The sequence below is a fragment of the Trichomycterus rosablanca genome, chromosome 17 (assembly GCF_030014385.1).
Source record: "Trichomycterus rosablanca isolate fTriRos1 chromosome 17, fTriRos1.hap1, whole genome shotgun sequence".
Classification (NCBI taxonomy): Eukaryota; Metazoa; Chordata; class Actinopteri; order Siluriformes; family Trichomycteridae; genus Trichomycterus; species Trichomycterus rosablanca.
Genome location: NC_086004.1, coordinates 3,875,451 through 3,896,134, shown reverse-complemented (window position 1 = coordinate 3,896,134; position 20,684 = coordinate 3,875,451). Strand labels below are relative to the sequence as shown.

Sequence of the window (20,684 nt, the reverse complement as noted above, 5' to 3'; positions counted from 1 at the left end):
CCCCGGGTCTAGTACACTTTATGTTGGTTTTCACTTTTCATGTACTAGGTTTAAGGTAGAACCAACACACATTGCATACGACTTGATTGGGTAGAAAAAGAAGAAAAAAATTAATGAACATATGAATCATTTATATATTTAAAGTCCTTTATACCTTAACCTAAAAACAAAATCGAATGAAAACTAAAGAAATAGACTTGAGGTTTTTATTTCTTGCTCCTCACACACTCCTTTTTCTGTTCGGTGTGTAGGGGGCAGCAGCGGTGGACGGACGTTTGAAGCGTGGCGATCAGATCCTGTCTGTAAACGGAGAGAGTTTAGAAGGAGCCACTCACGAACAGGCTGTGGCCATCCTGAAAAAACAAAGAGGGGTCGTCACGCTGTCTGTACTTTCTTAACACTCACTGAACTAATTTACTGAACGGGACTGAACGCTCTCACTCACTATGCATTCCAGCCTTGTTTTTCAGGATCTAGTACAGTATCCACACACGCACGTCCTAGTGAGTACCTGCATGGTATCAATGGTCCTCATCAAACATGGTGGCGCTGTGTAACGCAAAGTCCTGCTAAGATGGAAAAGTGAACCGAGACTCACTGCTGGACTCGGTGGAGAGTGAGACAGAGTGAGTCTGCTGAAATGGCGATGCTGCTCTGTTTGGACTTTTTCTTTGATCGTGGTTAGATGATAGCGAGAACACTTACTACACTTCTTAGTATTGAAGCCTTGGTTGCACTTCCACAGGTTACGTCTGTAGTTGACGTACACGTCTCAGCAGTCTTGGGATTTCTTTTCCAAGTGTGTAGAGGCTGCAATGCAATAAAAAGTAGGAGCACGGGATTGTTTTTTGCATTGCAGCTTGAAAACATTTCAATTTTATGTTTTATTCCTTCTTTCTCCTGGTCAGGGTCGCGATGGATCTGGTTTACCCGGAATCACTTGGCGCAATGCAGTAACACACAACCAGACAGGGCGCCAATCCACTGCGAGGCCTCGGCCACCCCCTTTTCTCAGAGACAGCCAATCATGTCTGTATGTAGACGTGCAAACAGTCGATAGTACCTCTAAGGAGTAAACCCAAGATCCTAAAGCTAGTGGGATAGTGTAATATACCGCTGTGCCACCTAAGCACCCAGCTTCTAAACATATTTCAGTGTAAAGTGTCACACATGTTCCAGAACCTTCTTAATAATGGCAGACCTGTTTCTGGTGGTTTTTGGATTGCATCTAAATCCAAACTAATTTCATTTAGGCATGCGAGTAACACCACTGTTCCATGTATCTTTTAATCAGTCATGATTTATATAGGCACATCATAATTATAATAACAAATAATGGTAATTAATAATTATAATTAATAGTGATAATTAATTATAACAATAATTAAAAATGAGATTGTCAGGGACCAAGCACAAATTTAAAATAGAAGTTCAATTCATACTAAATTTTAATTTATTCAATACGGTTTTTGTGTCATAAGTATTTTTTCCAATCATTTGGACACAAAAAAGAACAGTTACATAAGTTATTAAAATCTACAGCTTACCATGACATACTGTAAATTTCTTGTACACGTGTACTTAAACTTTTGACTTCAGCTTTATTTAATTACCTGACAGACACTTTTATGTAAAATAATCTATTATTAAACAAAATCAATCAGCGCTCGGGTGGTGCAGCTGTAAAACACACTAGTGCACAAATCTGACATCTTAAACTTGCAAATACGAATTTCAGCTCTGCTACCGGCAGGCCGGGTACCTGTACAAATACTGATTGGCTTGTTCGAGGGTGATGTTACGACCTCTGCTGGCCGATCGATGGCGCCTGCACAGAGACGGAGGATAATGGAGATCAGTGCACGATTCAGATCCTTTTGTGTCTGTGAACCCGCTCTCTGCAGGTGAAAAAGAAGTGGCTGAATACTGCACACGTGTTGGCAGGGGGCGTGTGTTAGTCCTCGGTCAGGAGTCGAGGTCGGTAGTGGAAGTGAAATCTGATCAGGTAATTGGATATGACAAGACTGGAAGGAAAATTGAGGAAAAAGCATTAAAAATAAATCTTTCTCTCTGATTCAGAAAGCCCTTTTCCAGTGATGGAATCAGTGCTGGTTCAGGAAAGCAGTGCACTTTTCTAACTACCTACTTCCTACTACCTACCAATTCCTTCAGTTTAAAAACCCAAATTATTATGCTTTTGTATTAAGACATAACAATCACAGCCAGCTAGTTGATTGTGATCCTGTTAATTGCTAAAACCTTGTGATCATTCATACACCCGATGAGTATTCACTGTCCCATTTGATTCAACTACTGGATGAAACATGATCTGGGCTAGAAGATGCTTATGAATGGATGGATGAATAAATGAATGAATGCTTCGCACCCACATACACTGCAATAAAACACACACACACACACACACACATATTCTTCATATTGCCTGTCTTAATGGTGGACGTTGGCTGCTGTGAGCCACATACTAATCCCTGAACGGCTAATTAATACCAAACCCACACAAAGATTTACCAGCTGACTGAAGACTAATCACTTTGCTTACGTTTGCAACGACGGATTAATTTTTCACATCCACACTGTCATAAAGAACCACAGGGAGAAACTGTGATGAGGGGTATATTGCTAAACTATTTGCCTTGATTGTTTCATTTGCCTTGATTAGTTCATTCTGGGAATCTTTTATTTTTTGTTATTGTTGAATTGTTTGTGTTCTTAATTATTTGTAGGACTCGACACTAGAAGCACTGTAATCCATCATAGTGAAGAGGAGGATTTAGAATGCAGCTGTCTTGTTTCATGACTGAATAGTCGGATTTGACGTTATCTGTCTGACTTGCAAATAAGTTTATGTATTTCTTTAAGAAATGTTTTCTGTTGTCTTTTATTCCCTAAAACTGCCTGTGCTTAATGACTTAATTGCACAAATTAGTAAAGTCAGTGTATGTATGTTTAATTTTGTAGGACCTCCATTATTTTCCTCAATGAAATGAAGATGTAAAATGTTTCCTAATTTTACTCCTTCACAATGTGAGGAAATCCTGTGTCAGTCAGACTCCCAGTATTTAAGAGGAAGTGTGTCAGATTCTTGAGACAGTCGTACAACCTTAAGGTCAGTGAAATTGAGTTGCAGGAGGAAGCACTCACCAAAATGACCCTGCTGAGATTTAAAAGAAAAAACCTTGTTGTATTAGGGCTGATACCCACTTTTTCACCATTAAAAGCACAGCAAACTTCAGATGTACCTAATATAGGATTAAGTCAAGACATGCTGGAAGATGTTTTAAGTAGCTGTGATCGTCAACTGAGTGGTAACACAAAGTCGCCTTTATTTTTATGTCTTTGTTTAGTGTAATAGTTGAATAAAAGCTATTAAATGCGTGCCTGTATGCGCATATTCGTATAAACTAAACAACAAGTGTGACCTTGCGTACTGCTGTGTTGTTAATGCATCTAATTCTAGCATGCACTTACTAGATGCTAGATGCAACATCATCGACTCTGGGTGCTTCACAGTCAAGTCAGCAGTGGATGTTTTATTGGCCAGTCATTTGTTAAAAATGCGCTCAATAGCCGCTGACGAGGCGCAGCGGTAAAGTACGCTAGTGCACCAGAGTTGGGGTTCTGAATGCATCGCATCGAATCTCGACTCTACCTCTCCGACTGGGTTGGGCGGCAGCATGAACAACGATTGACTGTTGTTCAGGGTTAGAGGGTAGAGAGTCGGATCATAGGTCCTCATAACTGGTACGACTGCGGCCCCTGATGGCGCCTGCACAGGGCTGAGGAATAATGCTGATGGGGGTGTGACCCTCCGTACACAGCGTCCATTAGTGTATGAACTTGACTCCTGCAGGTGAAAAATGCAGTCCGTACCGGTACTGATTGCGTACCGGAGGCCCCGCAAGTCGGTTGAGAGGCATCCTCAGTCAGCGGTGAAATGTCGAACCAGTGTAGAGGACACAATCAGGGTAATTGGACACGACTAGAATAGGGGAGAAAAATTGGGGGGGAAAAATAGATTTAAAAAAAAAATGCACTCAATAAATAATAAAACAACCAGTGAAACCATGCAGAACATCGGGTTAGTTGTATAATTTGTAGACATGTACAAAGCATTTGTGCACTGTTTCTTTAATGCAATTTAATTTACAGACATTTGCATACAGTATAATTATATATCACAGTATTAAAAAGAATCCTAAGTATTCCTAAAGTTTTTTAAATGCTTTAATTTTTGCACATATAAGCTTTGAGAAATCAGTCTGTTCTCTACCTGTTTTGTAGCACCCAGTGAACGAATACGTAAGAAATCATGAGTATGTATTCATTTATCCATTTAATCATTTATTTATCTTCAAGTGCCTATTTTTAATACACTCACTGCAATATAGTCCACACTGCACAGGATGCCAATCACACTGCAATTCAGCTTCTGCATTATTTTGGGAGATGAGTGGAAAAGGGAGTACCCGCAGACACTTCTGTGGTTCAAACTTCCTACAGACAGTTGTTCTGCGACAACCACTCTACCTGCTGTGCCACCATGCAACACCAGTTTACCAGGGGAAGAAGGTGGGTACATGTAGGGTTGGAGATTTGCATATTTGTAGAATCTGGATTTCATGGTGGGAGTAACAGTGTAGCTACTGCTGTGTTTGTCTTTGCCTCCTTTATATTTTGTGCTAAAATTAGTTATTAATTTAATGTCTTGTAGGGGATTAGTTAAAGCCCGGTTTAGGTGGTATACAGCACTAATCACAGTGCTGTTATATTTTCATAAGCTTCATGGTGCTCATCGCTCCTGAAACAAACAAAAGAAGGTTATATTAGTTACAGAAAAAAGTTTTGGAAATCTGTTCAACTTTTAAACCAGATCATTGTTACCTGACTGCATCAAGATTTGCGTTTGATCCATTAGTCATGGTATATTCACTGGATTTCACTTCAGACTTTTTCTCCTGGCTGTGTTTAATGAACAAGAAAGCAAAGTGCAGAGTTTTAGTGTTATTAGCTTACAAGTATACAGATGTTTCTCTATTTCTTTATTGTAATCTACTGGAATTCAGGCTTGTATCTAACCTCACTGTAACTGCACAATTTTAAAGGAGCGCTCCAGCGCTTTCAGGTTGATCTTTTCTTTCCTCAAATGTAGCATTTATGCAGTTGTCATTGATGGAGGTTTTACATTTTTGGCATTTGGCAAGACACCTTTATCCAAACTGACACAATTGCCCGAATAGAATGCCAGCAACTGAGTTTAAGGGCCGTAATCAGGGGCCCAACCGTGGCAATTTGATGTGACCATACAATCAATAGTCCAGTATTTTAACCACTGAGCTATATTTGGCTGTAAAAATGAACTCATAATGGAAGTTTAAGGGTAGTGTTTCAGTGTCAGTGAATTTTCATATTCAAGAATTATTAGGTCAGTAATTATCGTAAATTTAAGGAAAACCTGACAGCTGTTTTTAGCAGAGGCTAAAGTTTTGCAACTGGACCACCAATTCACCCCTTTCCTCCCTTTAGTGTTGCTTATTCCACATTGATCAGAGCGTCCTCCTTTTGGTGAAAGCTAAAGTTTTACCTAAACTGATTGACAGGGCTTTGATATACAGTTGGTTCAGGTTTATTAGGTGGGTTTGGTGTACAGTTCATTACCTTGAATCTTCACACCAGACTTTGTTGATAAGAAAGCCGGCAAAGACCAGGAAGAGAAACACAGCAACAGCTATAATACCAGTGAGCCAGTTTGGTAGAGCTCTCTCAGTATCCACTAAAAGACACAGTACAGAAGGGAAAACTCACTATGCCAAAGGTTTAGATACCCCTGTATGGAACATCTATGATTTCTGCAACTGTTGTGATTGACTGAATGGAACAGAATTCAGCAACTCTGGTTAGATCTTTTAATACGCTACAGTATCATATAAATTATATCTCACAATTGTTTTGTTTGTTTCTAGAATTGTCATACATGTATACAGACTATCATGTCATTGTGCTTGCTGGATAAGTTATTCTTGTAAATATCAAAACTATTATTTGTAGATCACTTTACTCTTTCAGTGCTAATAGAATATATTTCAAGTCGAATATATTTCAAGTCTAATCTAATCACTAATAGAAGTTGCTTGTTTACATATTCAAGTTCACGCTTTATCCTGGTCAGGATCGTGGTGGAATGTTTGAGGTTAATTATGATGTGCAAGGCCTGCATTAGCATAAAAGAACAGTGTTTAAAAAGCTCCTACCTTCTTGTGCTGTGACAGATCCAAGCAGCAACAGCCAAGGAAGCCACTTAACCGCATTACCCATATCAGAATTAATAAGCAAAAAGGAAAAAGATATGAATTATATAATCTGTAATTTATAGAAAACCCAGTTAAATAGAACCGTGTTTTATCGGTGCATTAAGCTGGTCAGGGCAGTAATATGTTCATATAACATCCTGGTGTAGTACACACACACACACACACACACAGTTACAGTTTAACTAAAATCTGTTATTTACCCACTAACATGAAACTTACCCCAAACTGCTGTACAACACCACCACACTTATTCATCAATTCCCTGCTGCAATCTGACAGCAAAAGTTGGGCAAATGAGCAAACCTTTTACACAAAAACATTTGTTTCTTGTAGATGATCACTTAGAAAATGAACAAAACATGCAACGAGAAACTGTAAGCTGTGTAAAATCAGGCCATGCATTGCTGGATTACGTCTAGAATTAAATTGGCCAGTGTAATGGCTTTTTAAAGAAGTAATAACCTTTAAGAGACACTATGTTTACTTTTGTGTTCCACCCCTAGTGCAGAGCGTCTGTATCCTAAAATGTGGAATCTCTGGACATCTTTGTTTTCTGAAAGTTTTTTATTGCATATGTTCGGTTTCTATAGAACACTGTTTAGAACCTGAGTGGTGTGCACGTTGCTGGAGGAAGTCATTGTCTACCACAGCAGGAAGCTCAAAAGTAAGTAAACACATTCCAACAGCAGATGAACATGAGCATGTACAAGGACTTTGGCTTAGGTTCGGGGTGGTGGGTCTCAGTTCAGTAGTGTCTCGGCTAGTAATACATCACTGAAAACCACATTAAACTGCAGCCTTGCATGTTTGTGTCACCTAAACAGTTGCATATTGGCCAAAGTTTAAAAATATAGTGAGGTGGGGGGGGGGTTTACTTGGTTAACTTTTCTTGCTCCTAAAACAGCCTCTGCTCTTTTGTGAATGCTTTTCACAAGATTTTGGTGTGTGTCTGTGGGAATTTGTGCCCATTCCTTCAAAAGAGCGTTTGTAAGGTCATGCACTGATGCTGAACCAGAGGGCCAGGATTGGAATCTGTGTTACAATTAATCTCAGGTGGTTGATTTCAGGGCTCTTTGCAGGCCACTCCGAAGAAAACTTCTCAAACAATGTCTTTAGAGTGCTCACTGTGTGCACTGGGGCACAGCCATACTGTATAATGAAAGTGCCTTCTCCAATGTATTGCGAAAACTTAGAAGCACAAAACATGTTCTAAGTAATTAATTAATTGTATGTGCCTGTTAGCAGTGGGTGTGTTTAAAACGCCTGAACTCATAAGTAGTGGAGTCCACATACTATTTGCCCTATTGTATATGTTATGTAAGGATGTCAACATATTCATTACTAACATTCACTAAGTAACCAAGTAGCTTTCTGCGAGCTGTTGAATTACTTATTTATGGTAGCTTCTTTATTAAGGTCTTGGTCATGGTGGGGACCAGGGCCAATTGAACATTGAATAGGGTTCTGATCCATTACAGGTCCTTACATGCTCACTCATTTACAACCAGTGGCAATTCAGAAAACCCAGTCCACCTACTGGCTTATTCCTGAAAGGCTGAATGAAAACTAGCACTTAGAGGAAAGCTGCACATGTGCAGGAAGAACATAAAAAACTCAACAGACTAAATAAGAGGAGGTAAGGAGCTGTTTAGAACCAATCCTGCAAAGATACTCTTCTTTGCCCATAAGTGTGTGTGTGAGTGAGATCCCCTATGGACTGGGAACCATGAGAAAAAAGAATAAAAAAGTACAGTGTCCCTGGTTAAAGCCAGCAAAAAAGCTATTGTTGTTGTTGTTGTTATTATTATTATTATTATTATTATTATTATTATTGTTAGGTGACCTGGGGATACAATTGGGTTTAATAGTCTGTGAAAGGTTTGGCATGTCTGGGTGGACTTCCACTAGGTACTCTGCTTTCCTTCCACCTTCCAAAAGCATGCTGAGGGGTATTAGTTGCTTTACATTGTCCCTACGTCCGAGTGAGGGAGTGAGTGAGTGGGTGGGTGACTAAGTGATGCCCTGCAAGATATTAGGTCACTTTTCAGGGTGTATCACAAATGTAGAGTTAAATACATTGTGGTGACTGACAGGTTTTACATCCACTTGTTTGAGCACTATTGTATTGGACCAAAAATTCTTTCTAAGACCTCTAAAACTTTGTCAGTATAAACATTCAGTGTTGAACAACAGTCCCCACTCCCTCCTGAAAAAACTGGCTGAGAGGGAAGCTACTCTGAGGCTTGATTAACAGAGCGAAGTGCATAACAGGGGGTGGGGCTGAGGGACAGTGGTATCCGCCCCTCAGCACTCAGGGGACCCATGAGCATCTCACAAACCCTAATAGACGAGTCTGTCCCACCAAGGTTGCCTCAGCACCAGTCAAATTAGCAACTGTTATGACCAGCCAAACAGTCCTGCCCTCTCGTTAACACCCCTCACAGTGAGTCTCTCCCCAGGGAAACATGCAGCAGCGGCGATGGCTGAGCAGATAGCTGTGAGAGAGAGGAGTGCTGGCTCCTTCCACAGCATCGCTCTGAGAACCACAGGCCTCCAGGTTTCACTGGAATGCTCTCTCTCTCTCCAGGGAGGGGTTCATTAATTGAATCCTCGCCCACTTTCTTATCTCCTGTGGGTAATGATGGTTTTTTCATCTATCCATGAGGACGTCCTTTGTTGTCACCGGACTCCTCTGAGATCCATCAGTGTTTATGTTCTTTTTTCCGTCTCTCTGGATCTCGGTGTCTCTGTCTGATGTTGGGTTTCTGGTGGGAAAAAGAGGAGGAGTGAGCTGCAGTTAATTAAAAAGGGAAACACTGCTGTCAAACTACCAGTCAAAAAGAGCTCATGTTGAATCCATCACATCAGGTGCTGTTTTGAAAAGCGAGTCGTGCCAGAAAAGATGAATGGAGTGTCTTAATAGAATTAGATTGTGCTGGAAGTGTTTGATGATGGTTGTAATCTGTGCTGAGATATAAAGCAGCCACATATGATGGGTGTTTCAGTATTCATCACTGAGACGAGCAGTGATTGTCAGAAGATTAGGAGAAGAAATGAGAGGAAGTTCATTGCCTAGTTCACATGTCAAAAATAGTTTATTGAATTTATTTGTTATCTATACTATCATTTCTTGTAAATTTATAAAATGCAACAATTCCAGTTCTAGGCCAGTACTCATAACTGATTGAATGCTGATTTGCCACTGACATCCTCACAGCAACTGAATTGACTCTCTGCATGCTTTTGTTGCTGAGGTTAAACATCACAGACATGATGGTATTTTAAGAGAATTTGCTGTCTTGCATTCACAACTATAATCTGTCATGCTGGTAGTGCTGACAGTATGATATTAGGAAATTCTGTTGCAGAAATGTAAATGCAAATGTAAAAATATTGTAGGTATTTTATATAACTGACTATGTTCCTCTGGGGCGGCCCGGTGGCTCGGTGGGTAGCACTGTCACCTCACAGCAAGAAGGTACTGGGTTTGATCCCCAGGTGGGGCGGTCCGGGTCCTTTCTGTGTGGAGTTTGCATGTTCTCCCCAGTGTCTGCGAGGGTTTCATCTGGGAGCTCGGGTTTCCTCCCACAGTAAAAAGAGTGAGGTGAATTGGAGATACAAAATTGTTAATGACTGTGTTTGACGTTAAACTTGTGAACTGATGAATCTTGTGTAACCAGTAACTACCTGTCCTGTCATAAATGTAACCAAAGTGTAAAACATGACGCTAAAATCCTAATAAATAAATAATTTTTCTTCACCAACTGTTCCCCTGTTCCCTCTAGGGGGCGCCCACGCCACAGTTTGAACACCACTGCCGTCAACTGTTTCTTCTGTTCAGTGGCTGTGTATTATTAAACCTCTCAAGCAACACCAACATTTTACCATGAATGAATGAAGCATGTTCACAATGTGCACAATGTATCAGATTAAACTGAAGATGTGAGAAGGTCCATCTTACTCTGAGCTCCCTTCATTTGCTCTAAACATGCACTATATGGACTAAAGCATTGAGACGCCCCTTCTATTTAATGAATTCTAGCTGATGTAATAAATCAGTTATATAAAATAAATTATATGCTTCTATAAAACACCTTTTGAAAAGCACAGAGTCCTGACCTCAGCCCCACTGAACAGCTTTGGAATGAACTGTAACATCAATCAAGGCTTTCTTGACCAACATCAGAGACCATACAAATGCTCTTTTGACTGAATGTGGACGTGTTCCCATAGACATACTTCAAAGTCTTGTAAGAAGCCTTCTCAAAAAAGTGACTGCTGTTATAGCTGCAAAGTTTTCATAGAGGTCACTATTTTAATACCATTTTTACAGCTTTAGTGAGAGCATGAAGTCTACTAAATGAAATTAACTTAAATCAATTTATCTTTATTTATATATTTTTATGTTTAATTTCTTGTCTAGCAAGACTTTTTTTTCAGTCCATGCGTGCTTTGATGTAAAATTTATGTGTGCAAGTCCAGTCTTATATCGCAGTATATAACTGTAAAATGCTCAATTTGTTTATATAGTACCTGAGGTCACCTGTTCTGAAGAGCTGCGTCAGCTATGGTAATTGTTTGTGGACACAATGCATACTACACTGAGTAAAAAAAAGAAACAATAAATTTATATAAATACATATATATTATATCTGGGGTTTGTATATCTGTCTCTCTCTCTCTCTCTCTCTCTCTCTCTCTCTCTCTCTCTCTCTCTCTCTGTGTTTGTGTGTGTGTGTGTGTGTGTGTGTGTGTGTGTGTGTGTGTGTGTGTTGGGAACTGTCCTTGGATAGCTTTTTCACATTTTCTCTGAGCAGTCTCTTGGGGCCAGTCGATTCACCAATGACTTTTTTATTGGCTTTGATGCTTATCACCTATTTAAATCCATACTGCCAGACCATGGGCTCAAATAATAATGACCCGCTCCGACCCCCATTTCTCCATTCCCACTTAACCCACAATAGCCTCAGTGCCACTGACATTTTAGTCTCATACTGGCCTGTCTGGATTGGTTTCATTTCGGTTTTGGTTTGCCATATATAACTTACAGGTTAAATGCAGTCTTGCAGTAACATGTTGTAGGATGGAATTGTTAGGTGTTATATTTTGGTATTAAATAACAATAACTAAAATAAGATTTTAACACTTTATAAATAATCACACAGCACAGCTACAGTATCTTTTGTTTGTGTCCATTAGCTCTTTTTAGCTTGATCAGCTGCTTCTGCTTCAAACAAACTGCTTGTTCCTAAGGTAAGAGTTCAGAGTTTTTTCCAGCTCTGTTTGTGATAATTGTCCAATCAAGTAAATATCCCTATCTATGATTTACGTTCTGGCATCTGCACAGAGCTTCCAGTTGTAATACGTGTGGCTTAGTCTAGTAGACACAGTTAAACTAGTTCTGTTTACCATCAAGTAATTTAGCTTAATGTTCTGCTCTTCTGCAGAGCCCTGAAATTATACCCATCCTCCCCTTCACTGAAGCGTCCCTGGCCATGGATTCATATTTCTCAAGTGAAACGAACCATAAACTTAATTAAATGCATCATACAAATAGGTTATGCATTTCATTATGAAATAAATCCAAGCCCATGATTATATAATAAACTGGGAAAATATTCTTTATGGAAATTTAACACTGTACTCATTTCTTTTAAAGGTCCTGCATCAGCAATCAGAAGTGGAACACTTGCACCCTCACCCTCATCATTGTGCTGATTAGTTAACCTGCAGTGACATGATGAGGAAATTAAACTGATTCATGTTCTAAGAAAAAACACACATAGCATAAGTGGCAATAATTTAAAGCGACTATCTCAGTCTTTTTATTGTTAATTTGACTGACAGCTGTGAGCTTAGATATCACCAATTGAGCCAAACTTTTAGCCTTCACAATAAGGATTATGGCACGCATGAACCCAAAGCCTTAAATAATTAAATGTACATTTAATGTACTCTCAGAATTTTGACTGCAAATATGCCAAGTAAGGCGTATCTATATGAACATTAGGGGAAATTTGACATTCAACAAACTGTGTAACTAGTAATTACAATCATTCAGTTATCCTGTTTTAATTTGTTTTGATCTGACGTTTCCTCCTAACATTCATAACAACAATTTATGCATTATTTTTCTCTACAGTCTTCAGTGCACCTGTATCATATCAAGGTGCTGTATCTGCAGTCTGGAGTAAAATATCCTTACACATAATCTTTATTGTACTGATGAGTTAAACTCCAGTGACCTAGCGCTCTTGGAAGTAAATTCATGTTGAACGTCCTATATTTTATTACTCTTTGTGTGTTAACTCATTAGACTGTAGAGTGCTTTATTTAAGTATTGAGAAACAGAATTTGCACAAACTTGGAAAAAATCTCAAATATTTTCACGTTTGCTTATTTTTATTTTATTATTTTTTTTTATAAAATTCTGTCAGGTATCATATAACATTGCATGTTTGTATATAGATTTTATTTTCACCTTACAACAAAGGTCTGTCTACTAAATATCACAATCAAACAACAGCTTTGTTGTTTATTACACACAAAAAAGATTCATGGGTACCAAGACTGGTTACTTAATTCTGCTGAAAAAGCAGATCGATTGGAAATACAGTGATAACACACTTACTGGATTCTCTAAGAATTATGTAGGAAAGGAAGTGAAGGACAGAAGAAATGAAAGGATATGATTCCTGTACCATATACACAGTGAGAATGAACAGTACAGATGTGGGGGTTAGATACACATGTACAACATTATTTCATTATTTATGTACACTCAAGCGTGATTCTTGTACCTCTGACTAATCTTGTCCTGACCAGCTCCTTTCATTCTCGAGTACTTAGGAAGGTAAAACTCTAATGAGCAATTTCTTCACCAAACAGCGTTCATTTAGCTGCTGTCGCCAGTTTGATTGTGAACTTGGACCGAACGTAACAATATTATGTACAAAAAGCATCAAATTTATGACAAGCCATTTTACACTAAAATGCCAAAGTTATAACACTTAAAATAATCTTTGCCTCAAGATAACTGCAATACACATTTACGTTTAGAAATATTAAGATATCTTAAGATATTTACCCTGCAATTGTATTTTGCCCCTGCCTTTTACCTCACCCAAACTTGCCATTAGATGGAGTGGCTATGCAAAACTCCACACAGACCGAAGGTAGACCTACTAAACCTAGGTTCCTGAATGTGTGAATATGTAAACCTGACATTATGACTAATATAAATGTTCTAGAGATCCCTATAGATAGGCAAATAGAGTAACCATGTCTCACACTACATGTTTTGTCCAGTGTGCACCAAGAAAACCAACATGGACATAATGAGAACATACCAAACTTTTCAAATGCAGTGTCTAGAAGTAAGGTTGGTCACTGCGCTATTTGGACCTGGTTTTCTGTTAGTGTGTTGTAGTTATCTTGAATGAAGTTCCAAATGAAACACTTCTAAAGTTGTCTTGTAGAATAAAGTTGGCATTTTAGAATAAAACAGTCTGCTGTACTTATCAACCTCCAACGTAACTAACATCGACATGTCCTTGATTTTATCCCATTGTTACCTGTACAATTCCCTAAACTGATGTATGATTCATACTTACATTCTATATTGATTGATTTCAGCCAAGGATTCATTTCTATACACATCATTTAAAAAAAGTGTACCTATTGAAATGATGTTGCTGAATGCTAGAGAGGGTACCATTCTAAACAATGGGCCTGTGTTACCAATCCCTGCTGGGTCTCCTTTCATACTCCCTTATTCAAGGCAGCATGGAGCAAAATCTACCATTATTACCCCTGTACCAGCATTTACCCAAAGCGGTCAATGCCCAGAATGGAAGCGCAAGAAAATAAAGTAAGGGGGAGTCATGACTGACCACATAAACATAACAGCAGGTCCATGGTCTTCTATTAAGCACTGTATTCACTCCAGTCTCTTATTTCTGTTAATGCACAGTCATCGCTGGTTACTAGAGTCCAAAGTCATGTTTGAGTGGTGCAGTCCTCGTCTGGACTCCACTGATGAGTCCTGCTCTTCGGTGAAGCTGTCTGGACTTCCTTCTCCATCCAGGAGGCTCCCGCAGCTCGAGTTTGGACTCAGCATGTCCTGCAAAAGGTCTTCCCTGACCAGACCTCCATCACATGCCCGGACCGTGGTCTCGCTGCCCATAACATCATCCTGGTCGTTCAGCAGCTTGGCTAAAAAGTTGATGTACTTCATGGCCAGACGGAGGATCTCGTTCTTGCTCAGCTTCTTATCTGGAGGGTGAGTTGGGATGAGTTGTCGTAGCTCAGCAAATGCACCGTTCACGTTCTGCTGCCTCCAGCGTTCACGGCTGTTGGTGAAGATGCGCCTCACGATCTTCGGCTGTGAACCTGAGGATTGAGAAATAGAGTGAGCAAAATCAGTTGTAATAGAAATATGAAGGGAGAGATAATGAGAAAACCTTTATACTAGTCAATATAACCACTGAGTTCTTCAGTTCATTATATTTGCAGATTTAAGTCTGTAAAATTCAACCAATTGAAATTCCCTTCCAAGACTACAAGCCTGTGACTGTGCATAATTTTTTATTTGTTTATGTATGAATAAGACAAAACTGCAGGAAAGGCACATATAACAAAATATTTTAATAGTTGTAGTTGGGAATTGATGTAATATGGATATAGTGATTTCCTTCGGGATCAATAAAGTATCCATCCATCCATCTATTTTACTGCAGCTGCCCCTAGACGTTAATTAGTGATGGTTTTTTGTTTTTCCTCTACAGTACATTGAAACGAGTCTGGGTTTTTGTCTGTGGTAATTACTTGTACTTTACAGGTGTATAGAAAGGATATTGGGTTAAAACCCTCTGGAGTGTTTCTTTAATGCTTATTTAATTGTTACTTTATACCATTAATAACGAATCAGACACTTTTAACATGATCACTGAATGGTTGACTGGCTGTTAAAGGACTTTTCTTGTGAATGTACCTCCGGTGCTGACTCCCCTCCATTCTCAGCTCACCGATAGATAAGCTCTTTATCTTAACTTATTTAGCAAAGAATTAATTAACCTTTCTATTATCTGTGGCATTTTACATTCAATTATTCAAGCTCATTTTTCATCCTTGACAGCTTCTTTGGAACACAACCAACTCTGGCTCACAGTGCAGTAGATGTATTGATGACTTGCAGCATTGTAATCTACTTAGCTTGGGGACATTATTAATTAAAATAGTTAATTAACCTTGTTTTATTGGAAAATAAAAACTACAGCCTTATTTGAAGGTAGGTTACACTGATTTAGATATTATAACGCGTGTTGGGCTAAGTTTGCTTTCTTTGCAGCTCCTCTGCACATTTGTACTGCAGCATCTCTGTCTCACCTCAAGCATTTTCTTATTTACATTTTATAATCAGCACCTCCAAAGCTCCAGTCATAAAGAAATTAATTTATTAAGTTACTAAGAGTCCACTGGTAATTACTGAGTAAACGTATAAAATACACTGATTTATGTTAAGCTGATTTTAATGTATATACTGAATAAAACGAGTCGGAACGTCAATATATATGGACTTTTTAACATGTCAGATAATATAAATAATAAATGATGAGATCAAGGCAACATCGATTTTTTTTTGTCTTTGCACTGATTTTTTTCGACTTTCATATTTATTTGTTTAAAAACTATATTTTTTAGTCCCTGTTTGTTTTACTACATTATTATATATGTGATTATATTACAGCTGCAGTATATTAATATAAATGAAGATGTGAGCGACCTGTCACGTGGTTTTCTATATGGACTATAATACTCAGGACATTTTATTAAGCCGCATCAGTATAGATCATGTAATTTAAGAATTCCTTTTTTATTTTTTATTGTTGATTTTGGCATAATAACACAAAAATGACAGTTTAGATAAAATGTGGTGCTGTATTAGACGATATTGTAGCTACATAACGGATTCATGGTTGATGTAATATGATGCGATAGAGGAATGGAAATAAGAAATTAAAATAAATATTAAATAACAAAAGTCAGCCAAAGAATGACTTACTTTTATCCAAAGAAAGATTTATACTAGTCTTACCATCGCTAATCTCGATCTCATATGGCGCAGCTCTGCGTTTCAGCCGGTTACTGGGGTACATGCCATACTGATCAGGGTCTCCGGCGAAGCCACTGCAAACAAAAAATCCAGAAGATATATTTAGAATATGTAAAAAAAAAATACATTTGCTAAGCTTCCGATCCTAATAATTAATAGCCGGTATAGTCTTAGTCCTAAATCGCAGCCTTACCTAAATATATTTAGGATGCGATGTGACTGTGATTTGGGATGCGCTCTTGGGATTTAACGACATATATAGGAAATGTCTTTCGTTTTACTCTTTTACTATCATTTTTCCATTTAAATTGTTATCCGAAGATACTGAATAAGATATAACAACAGACTTCACAATAATCTTATATTTGGTCATTATAAATCATCCTATTAAAATACAGTATGAGGATTTGGAACTAAATTTAAACACCAGCTGTATAATACAGTAATTAAATGTTAGTTTAAATCTAAATAATTAGTTTTAGTGAAACATCATCTCAGATAAGGTTACATGCAAAATAATCTGAAACGAAATAATACAAGTGAAATTCAATCCAATCCAATTTCGTCTTTGCAACTAAAAAGACCTATACGCATTAAATTAGAAAAAAAAGTTATGCAATGGACAACAATTTAGTGCAATATAATAAAATACAATGGTATACATTAATTTAATTTATTAATACAAAATTGGCTTTTTAAAATGCTTTAAAACCAAAAGCATCAAATTCATCACCTCAGTTAAAATATGTCGACCAGGATGCTCCTGTACGGTTATAGCAGAATATCTATATCTAATTATGCATTTTAAAATTTTCATCTTTTATTTAGCTTTTAACAACTCACATATGTAAAACGTGTTGTAATGTTGCAGAGGCACAACTGGTGCATCAGTCTGACCTTCTGCAAGTGCATTACGCATGCCCCTACATCCCCGAAACCCAGGTAAATGTTGATGATTACCTGTTCAGCGTGGCGAGCGGTTGTGCCATGTTGTTGTAGAGCATGGCACGGGCGGGCAGAGTGTGGAAAGCGGCCGGGCTCAGCTGCACCATTCGCTTGACTTCGTTGGTCGGATCTCTGAGGGGCAGCGGCAGGGAAACCGGTGGTCTGCGTAGCTCGGTGGTCTGCACTGTGTGGCTGATGTCCGCCTCCAGCTCCCTGCCTTTTATATCGCCTCTCGTGGCCAACTCGATCACTGCCACTTCCTGTTTTGGCCGGGTGCCTCCGTTCACCGTCTCCTTGACAACCCCATTGAGAAGGAGGAGGGGAGTACCTCCTGTCGTGATGGTCGTGATGGTTGAAGTGGTCGTCGTGCCTTCCTGCTTCTCCTGCATCTCTCCCTCATCCTCCTCCGCGGGGGAGGAAAGCGAGGTGTCGGGTCCTGGAGAGACACAGTCCGCATCTCCAGCTGCAGGGCTGACCTGCTCCAGCTTCAGTTTCTCCATCATTTTGTATAGACTGCGTCCCCAAAAATTCACCCGGAAAAAGACAAGACGGGATGTCCACTAGACATCCAAATGTTAATCCAGTGAGTTTTCGATCACAATAATAAATATCCAGTGAAGATTGATGAGGAAATGGGATGCTTGCTATTCCATGAAGTCAGAGCTTAGATTGCCTTGCTGCTTTTTGAACAGAGTTCCATAGATATCCAGAGCAGCCTGTGCAATGTAGAAAATGCAAGATGCATTAAACAAAATTAAAGAAAATGTGCACATTTTACGCATTTTGCGTATAGGCTAAATAAAGTGCATGCGCATTACGCATTTTCCTGGATTAACACCAAAAAAGCTGCACCCAAAATAAGGCGAAATGAGAAACACTAGAGTGGTGTACCCACGATTAATCATAGAGTTCATACGTTAATTTCCTCAAAAACACATTTAAATGTGCAATCAATGAACAATACCAATTGTAAAATACAAAACGTGCATTACATTGAATGAGTCTGCGCGTATTAATAGATTTCCATAGCGGCACTTAAACAGATCATTCAGATTACTTCAGAAAAGCCAGTCTAATATAAAACATGCAAAATACATTTCAAATCAGACCTTTCGTTCCATGCACAAAACGCACCCATGTACTGTATTTTCATACGCATAAGAATCGTGTATAATCCCAGTCATCCTACAGCGCCTAACTGCACTGGTGCAGCATCATTACAGTATCTAACAGAACGAGTTAATGCGAGCATGTTACATAGCAGCACAACCCAAACCCATCATCACGCATGACTTATGAATCTGGCTGAGTCTAATGCATATATATATATATATATATATATATATATATATATTATATATTATATATATATATATATATATATATATATATATATATATATATATATATATATATATATATATATATATGCACTAATGCACTGAATTTAGTTGCATATATATTTAGCCTACATTAATGCCAGGGTTGCATGCATGTTTAGCCTGGCTACATATCGTGTGCATTCTGCATACATAGTGGATGGATGCAGTATTCAGTAAAGAAAATAGCAATGCTTTTAGACAGAATGCGCAAATGTTTGCTTTTTAAAAGCATGCACATGTGCATATTTGTAAAAAATTTAAACTTAAGTGTTTTATTAAAATAACTATGAGCTTACTGACTTGATTCAGGTGCAGTGCATCATTTGGCTGGTGGTGTTGTTGAGGTGTATTTTTGGGTGTTACACTGAAGCAAGTTCACAGGTAACATGCCTTTTATTATTATTATTATTATTATTATTATTATTATTATTATTATTATTATTATTATTATTATTATTAATGTATTTTCCTCATAATAACATTTCGTAGAGCGCATTTCACAGCCTCAAAATCGCTTTGTAAGACAGATATAATCATAAATAAATAGCTATAAAAACACAGTAAAATAGCATCTGTATAGCAATTAACTCACTAACAATTAATAGCACTAGAATTAACAGGGACAGAAACGCAATACGTGAACACGATTACCAGAAAAATATAAGAATTACGTAAAGATTAAGAATTACTAATAAACAAATGGATTGCCTTAAAATGCAGTGAAATTACTCTTTTTTTTAAATAGGCAGTTGTAGCCTAGCGGTTAATGTACTGGACTAGTAATCAGAAGGTCGCTAGTTCAAGCCCCATCACTGCCAGGTTCCGGCTGTTGGACCCTTGAGCAAGGCCCTTAACCCTCAATCGCTCAGACTGTATACTGTCACTAGATACTAAAAGGCGTCTGTTAAATGCTGTAAATGTAAATAATTGAGTAATGTAGTTAATTTCAGAAATGTTGTGTGTTACAGCATTAATACATTTCTTAACGTTGTGTTCCGTGGCCCCATTTACAACCTCAGACAAATGAAGTCATTTACGAATAAAGTACAAATATGCTTTTGTGACAGATGTTTAAATTATTTTACCAGCTTCCTTTAAATATTTGCACAGTCAAAACTATGAACTTTTTCCACAAAACAGTTTCATCAGAACAAGCCTGAAATGATTGGACTGATAACATTACTGTGTACAGCAGAGGGAAAACTCAACTTTACTGCCCAGTCCTGCACCTCTTATTTTTTGCCTCCACATTGATTCTCTGGAGTTGATGCAGACACACTAACATTATTGCTCCAGTTTTATCTGACTTTCTTCTCATCCTTGGTTTTATAGGGGGATTTGTTTTAAAGATTTGACATTACACGTCCATTTCTGCTCTTAACAAACGGACGCTCCAGTCCTAAATGGTCCAATTTACCTGAATTCACCTTGTCTCCCGAGCCTGGTTTTAAATGAATGTCTGATTTGAAAATGAACAAAAAATCTATTGCAAATATTATATCTGTTTTATAAATAATGAAATATAGCTCAGACTCAAGACCAAGTGCCTCCTTTTCTTTGGCGTGACCTTGTTCCATCATATCATTATTCTGGTCATGGTGAGTGTAGATAAGACACCCATACCAGTGTCTTAGTCGACAGGGGGCTTATCTCTTCCAAACAGTGTTTCATTGGTACAGCAGCATATCATATAAACCGCCGTGCTGTATAAGCCACAATGCATTAATAATCACTGAACTATAATATTTTACCATATATTAGACTTTTCTGTTTTAAATATGCAACGAGCAGGGATTATTATCAATGCTCAATTATAACAGTATTACATTATAACACATATAGCTATTTTATATTAATTACAAAGTAAGTTTGCACTGTTTTGTTGAATTTAAAATTGTACATTTTGGCATTTTG

At 38.2% G+C, this 20,684-nt stretch overlaps 3 protein-coding genes and 1 long non-coding RNA gene across 7 annotated transcripts in view; 2 read left to right on the top strand and 2 right to left on the bottom strand.

The window, feature by feature from the left end:
- patj (PATJ crumbs cell polarity complex component) overlaps positions 1–3,396 on the top strand; it is an 88,009-nt gene extending 84,613 nt beyond the window's left edge. For all 4 annotated transcript variants that reach the window (XM_063013339.1, XM_063013338.1, XM_063013336.1 and 1 more), the window contains one exon: positions 252–3,396. In XM_063013339.1, the coding sequence (XP_062869409.1) occupies positions 252–398 (147 nt within the window). In that variant the 3' untranslated portion in view covers positions 399–3,396. The remainder of the gene's footprint in view (positions 1–251) is intronic.
- Positions 3,397–4,548: 1,152 nt separating this feature from the next.
- pdzk1ip1 (PDZK1 interacting protein 1) lies at positions 4,549–6,351 on the bottom strand. Its single transcript, XM_063013340.1, has 4 exons — positions 6,270–6,351; positions 5,677–5,791; positions 4,903–4,980; positions 4,549–4,819 (listed from the first exon to the last, which is right to left on the bottom strand). Exons 1-4 carry the CDS (start codon positions 6,331–6,333, stop codon positions 4,774–4,776), a joined length of 303 nt encoding a protein of 100 aa, XP_062869410.1. The 5' UTR covers positions 6,334–6,351; the 3' UTR covers positions 4,549–4,773.
- Positions 6,352–6,932: 581 nt separating this feature from the next.
- Positions 6,933–12,078, top strand: LOC134331807 (uncharacterized). The gene is made up of 4 exons (XR_010015175.1): positions 6,933–6,993; positions 10,860–10,899; positions 11,529–11,582; positions 11,989–12,078. It is a non-coding gene; the product is annotated as an uncharacterized LOC134331807 (long non-coding RNA).
- Positions 12,079–14,192: 2,114 nt separating this feature from the next.
- Positions 14,193–17,891, bottom strand: tal1 (T-cell acute lymphocytic leukemia 1). Its single transcript, XM_063013173.1, has 3 exons — positions 17,404–17,891; positions 16,378–16,517; positions 14,193–14,720 (listed from the first exon to the last, which is right to left on the bottom strand). Exons 1-3 carry the CDS (start codon positions 17,889–17,891, stop codon positions 14,302–14,304), a joined length of 1,047 nt encoding a protein of 348 aa, XP_062869243.1. The 3' UTR covers positions 14,193–14,301.
- Between the last annotated feature and the right edge of the window lie 2,793 nt (positions 17,892–20,684).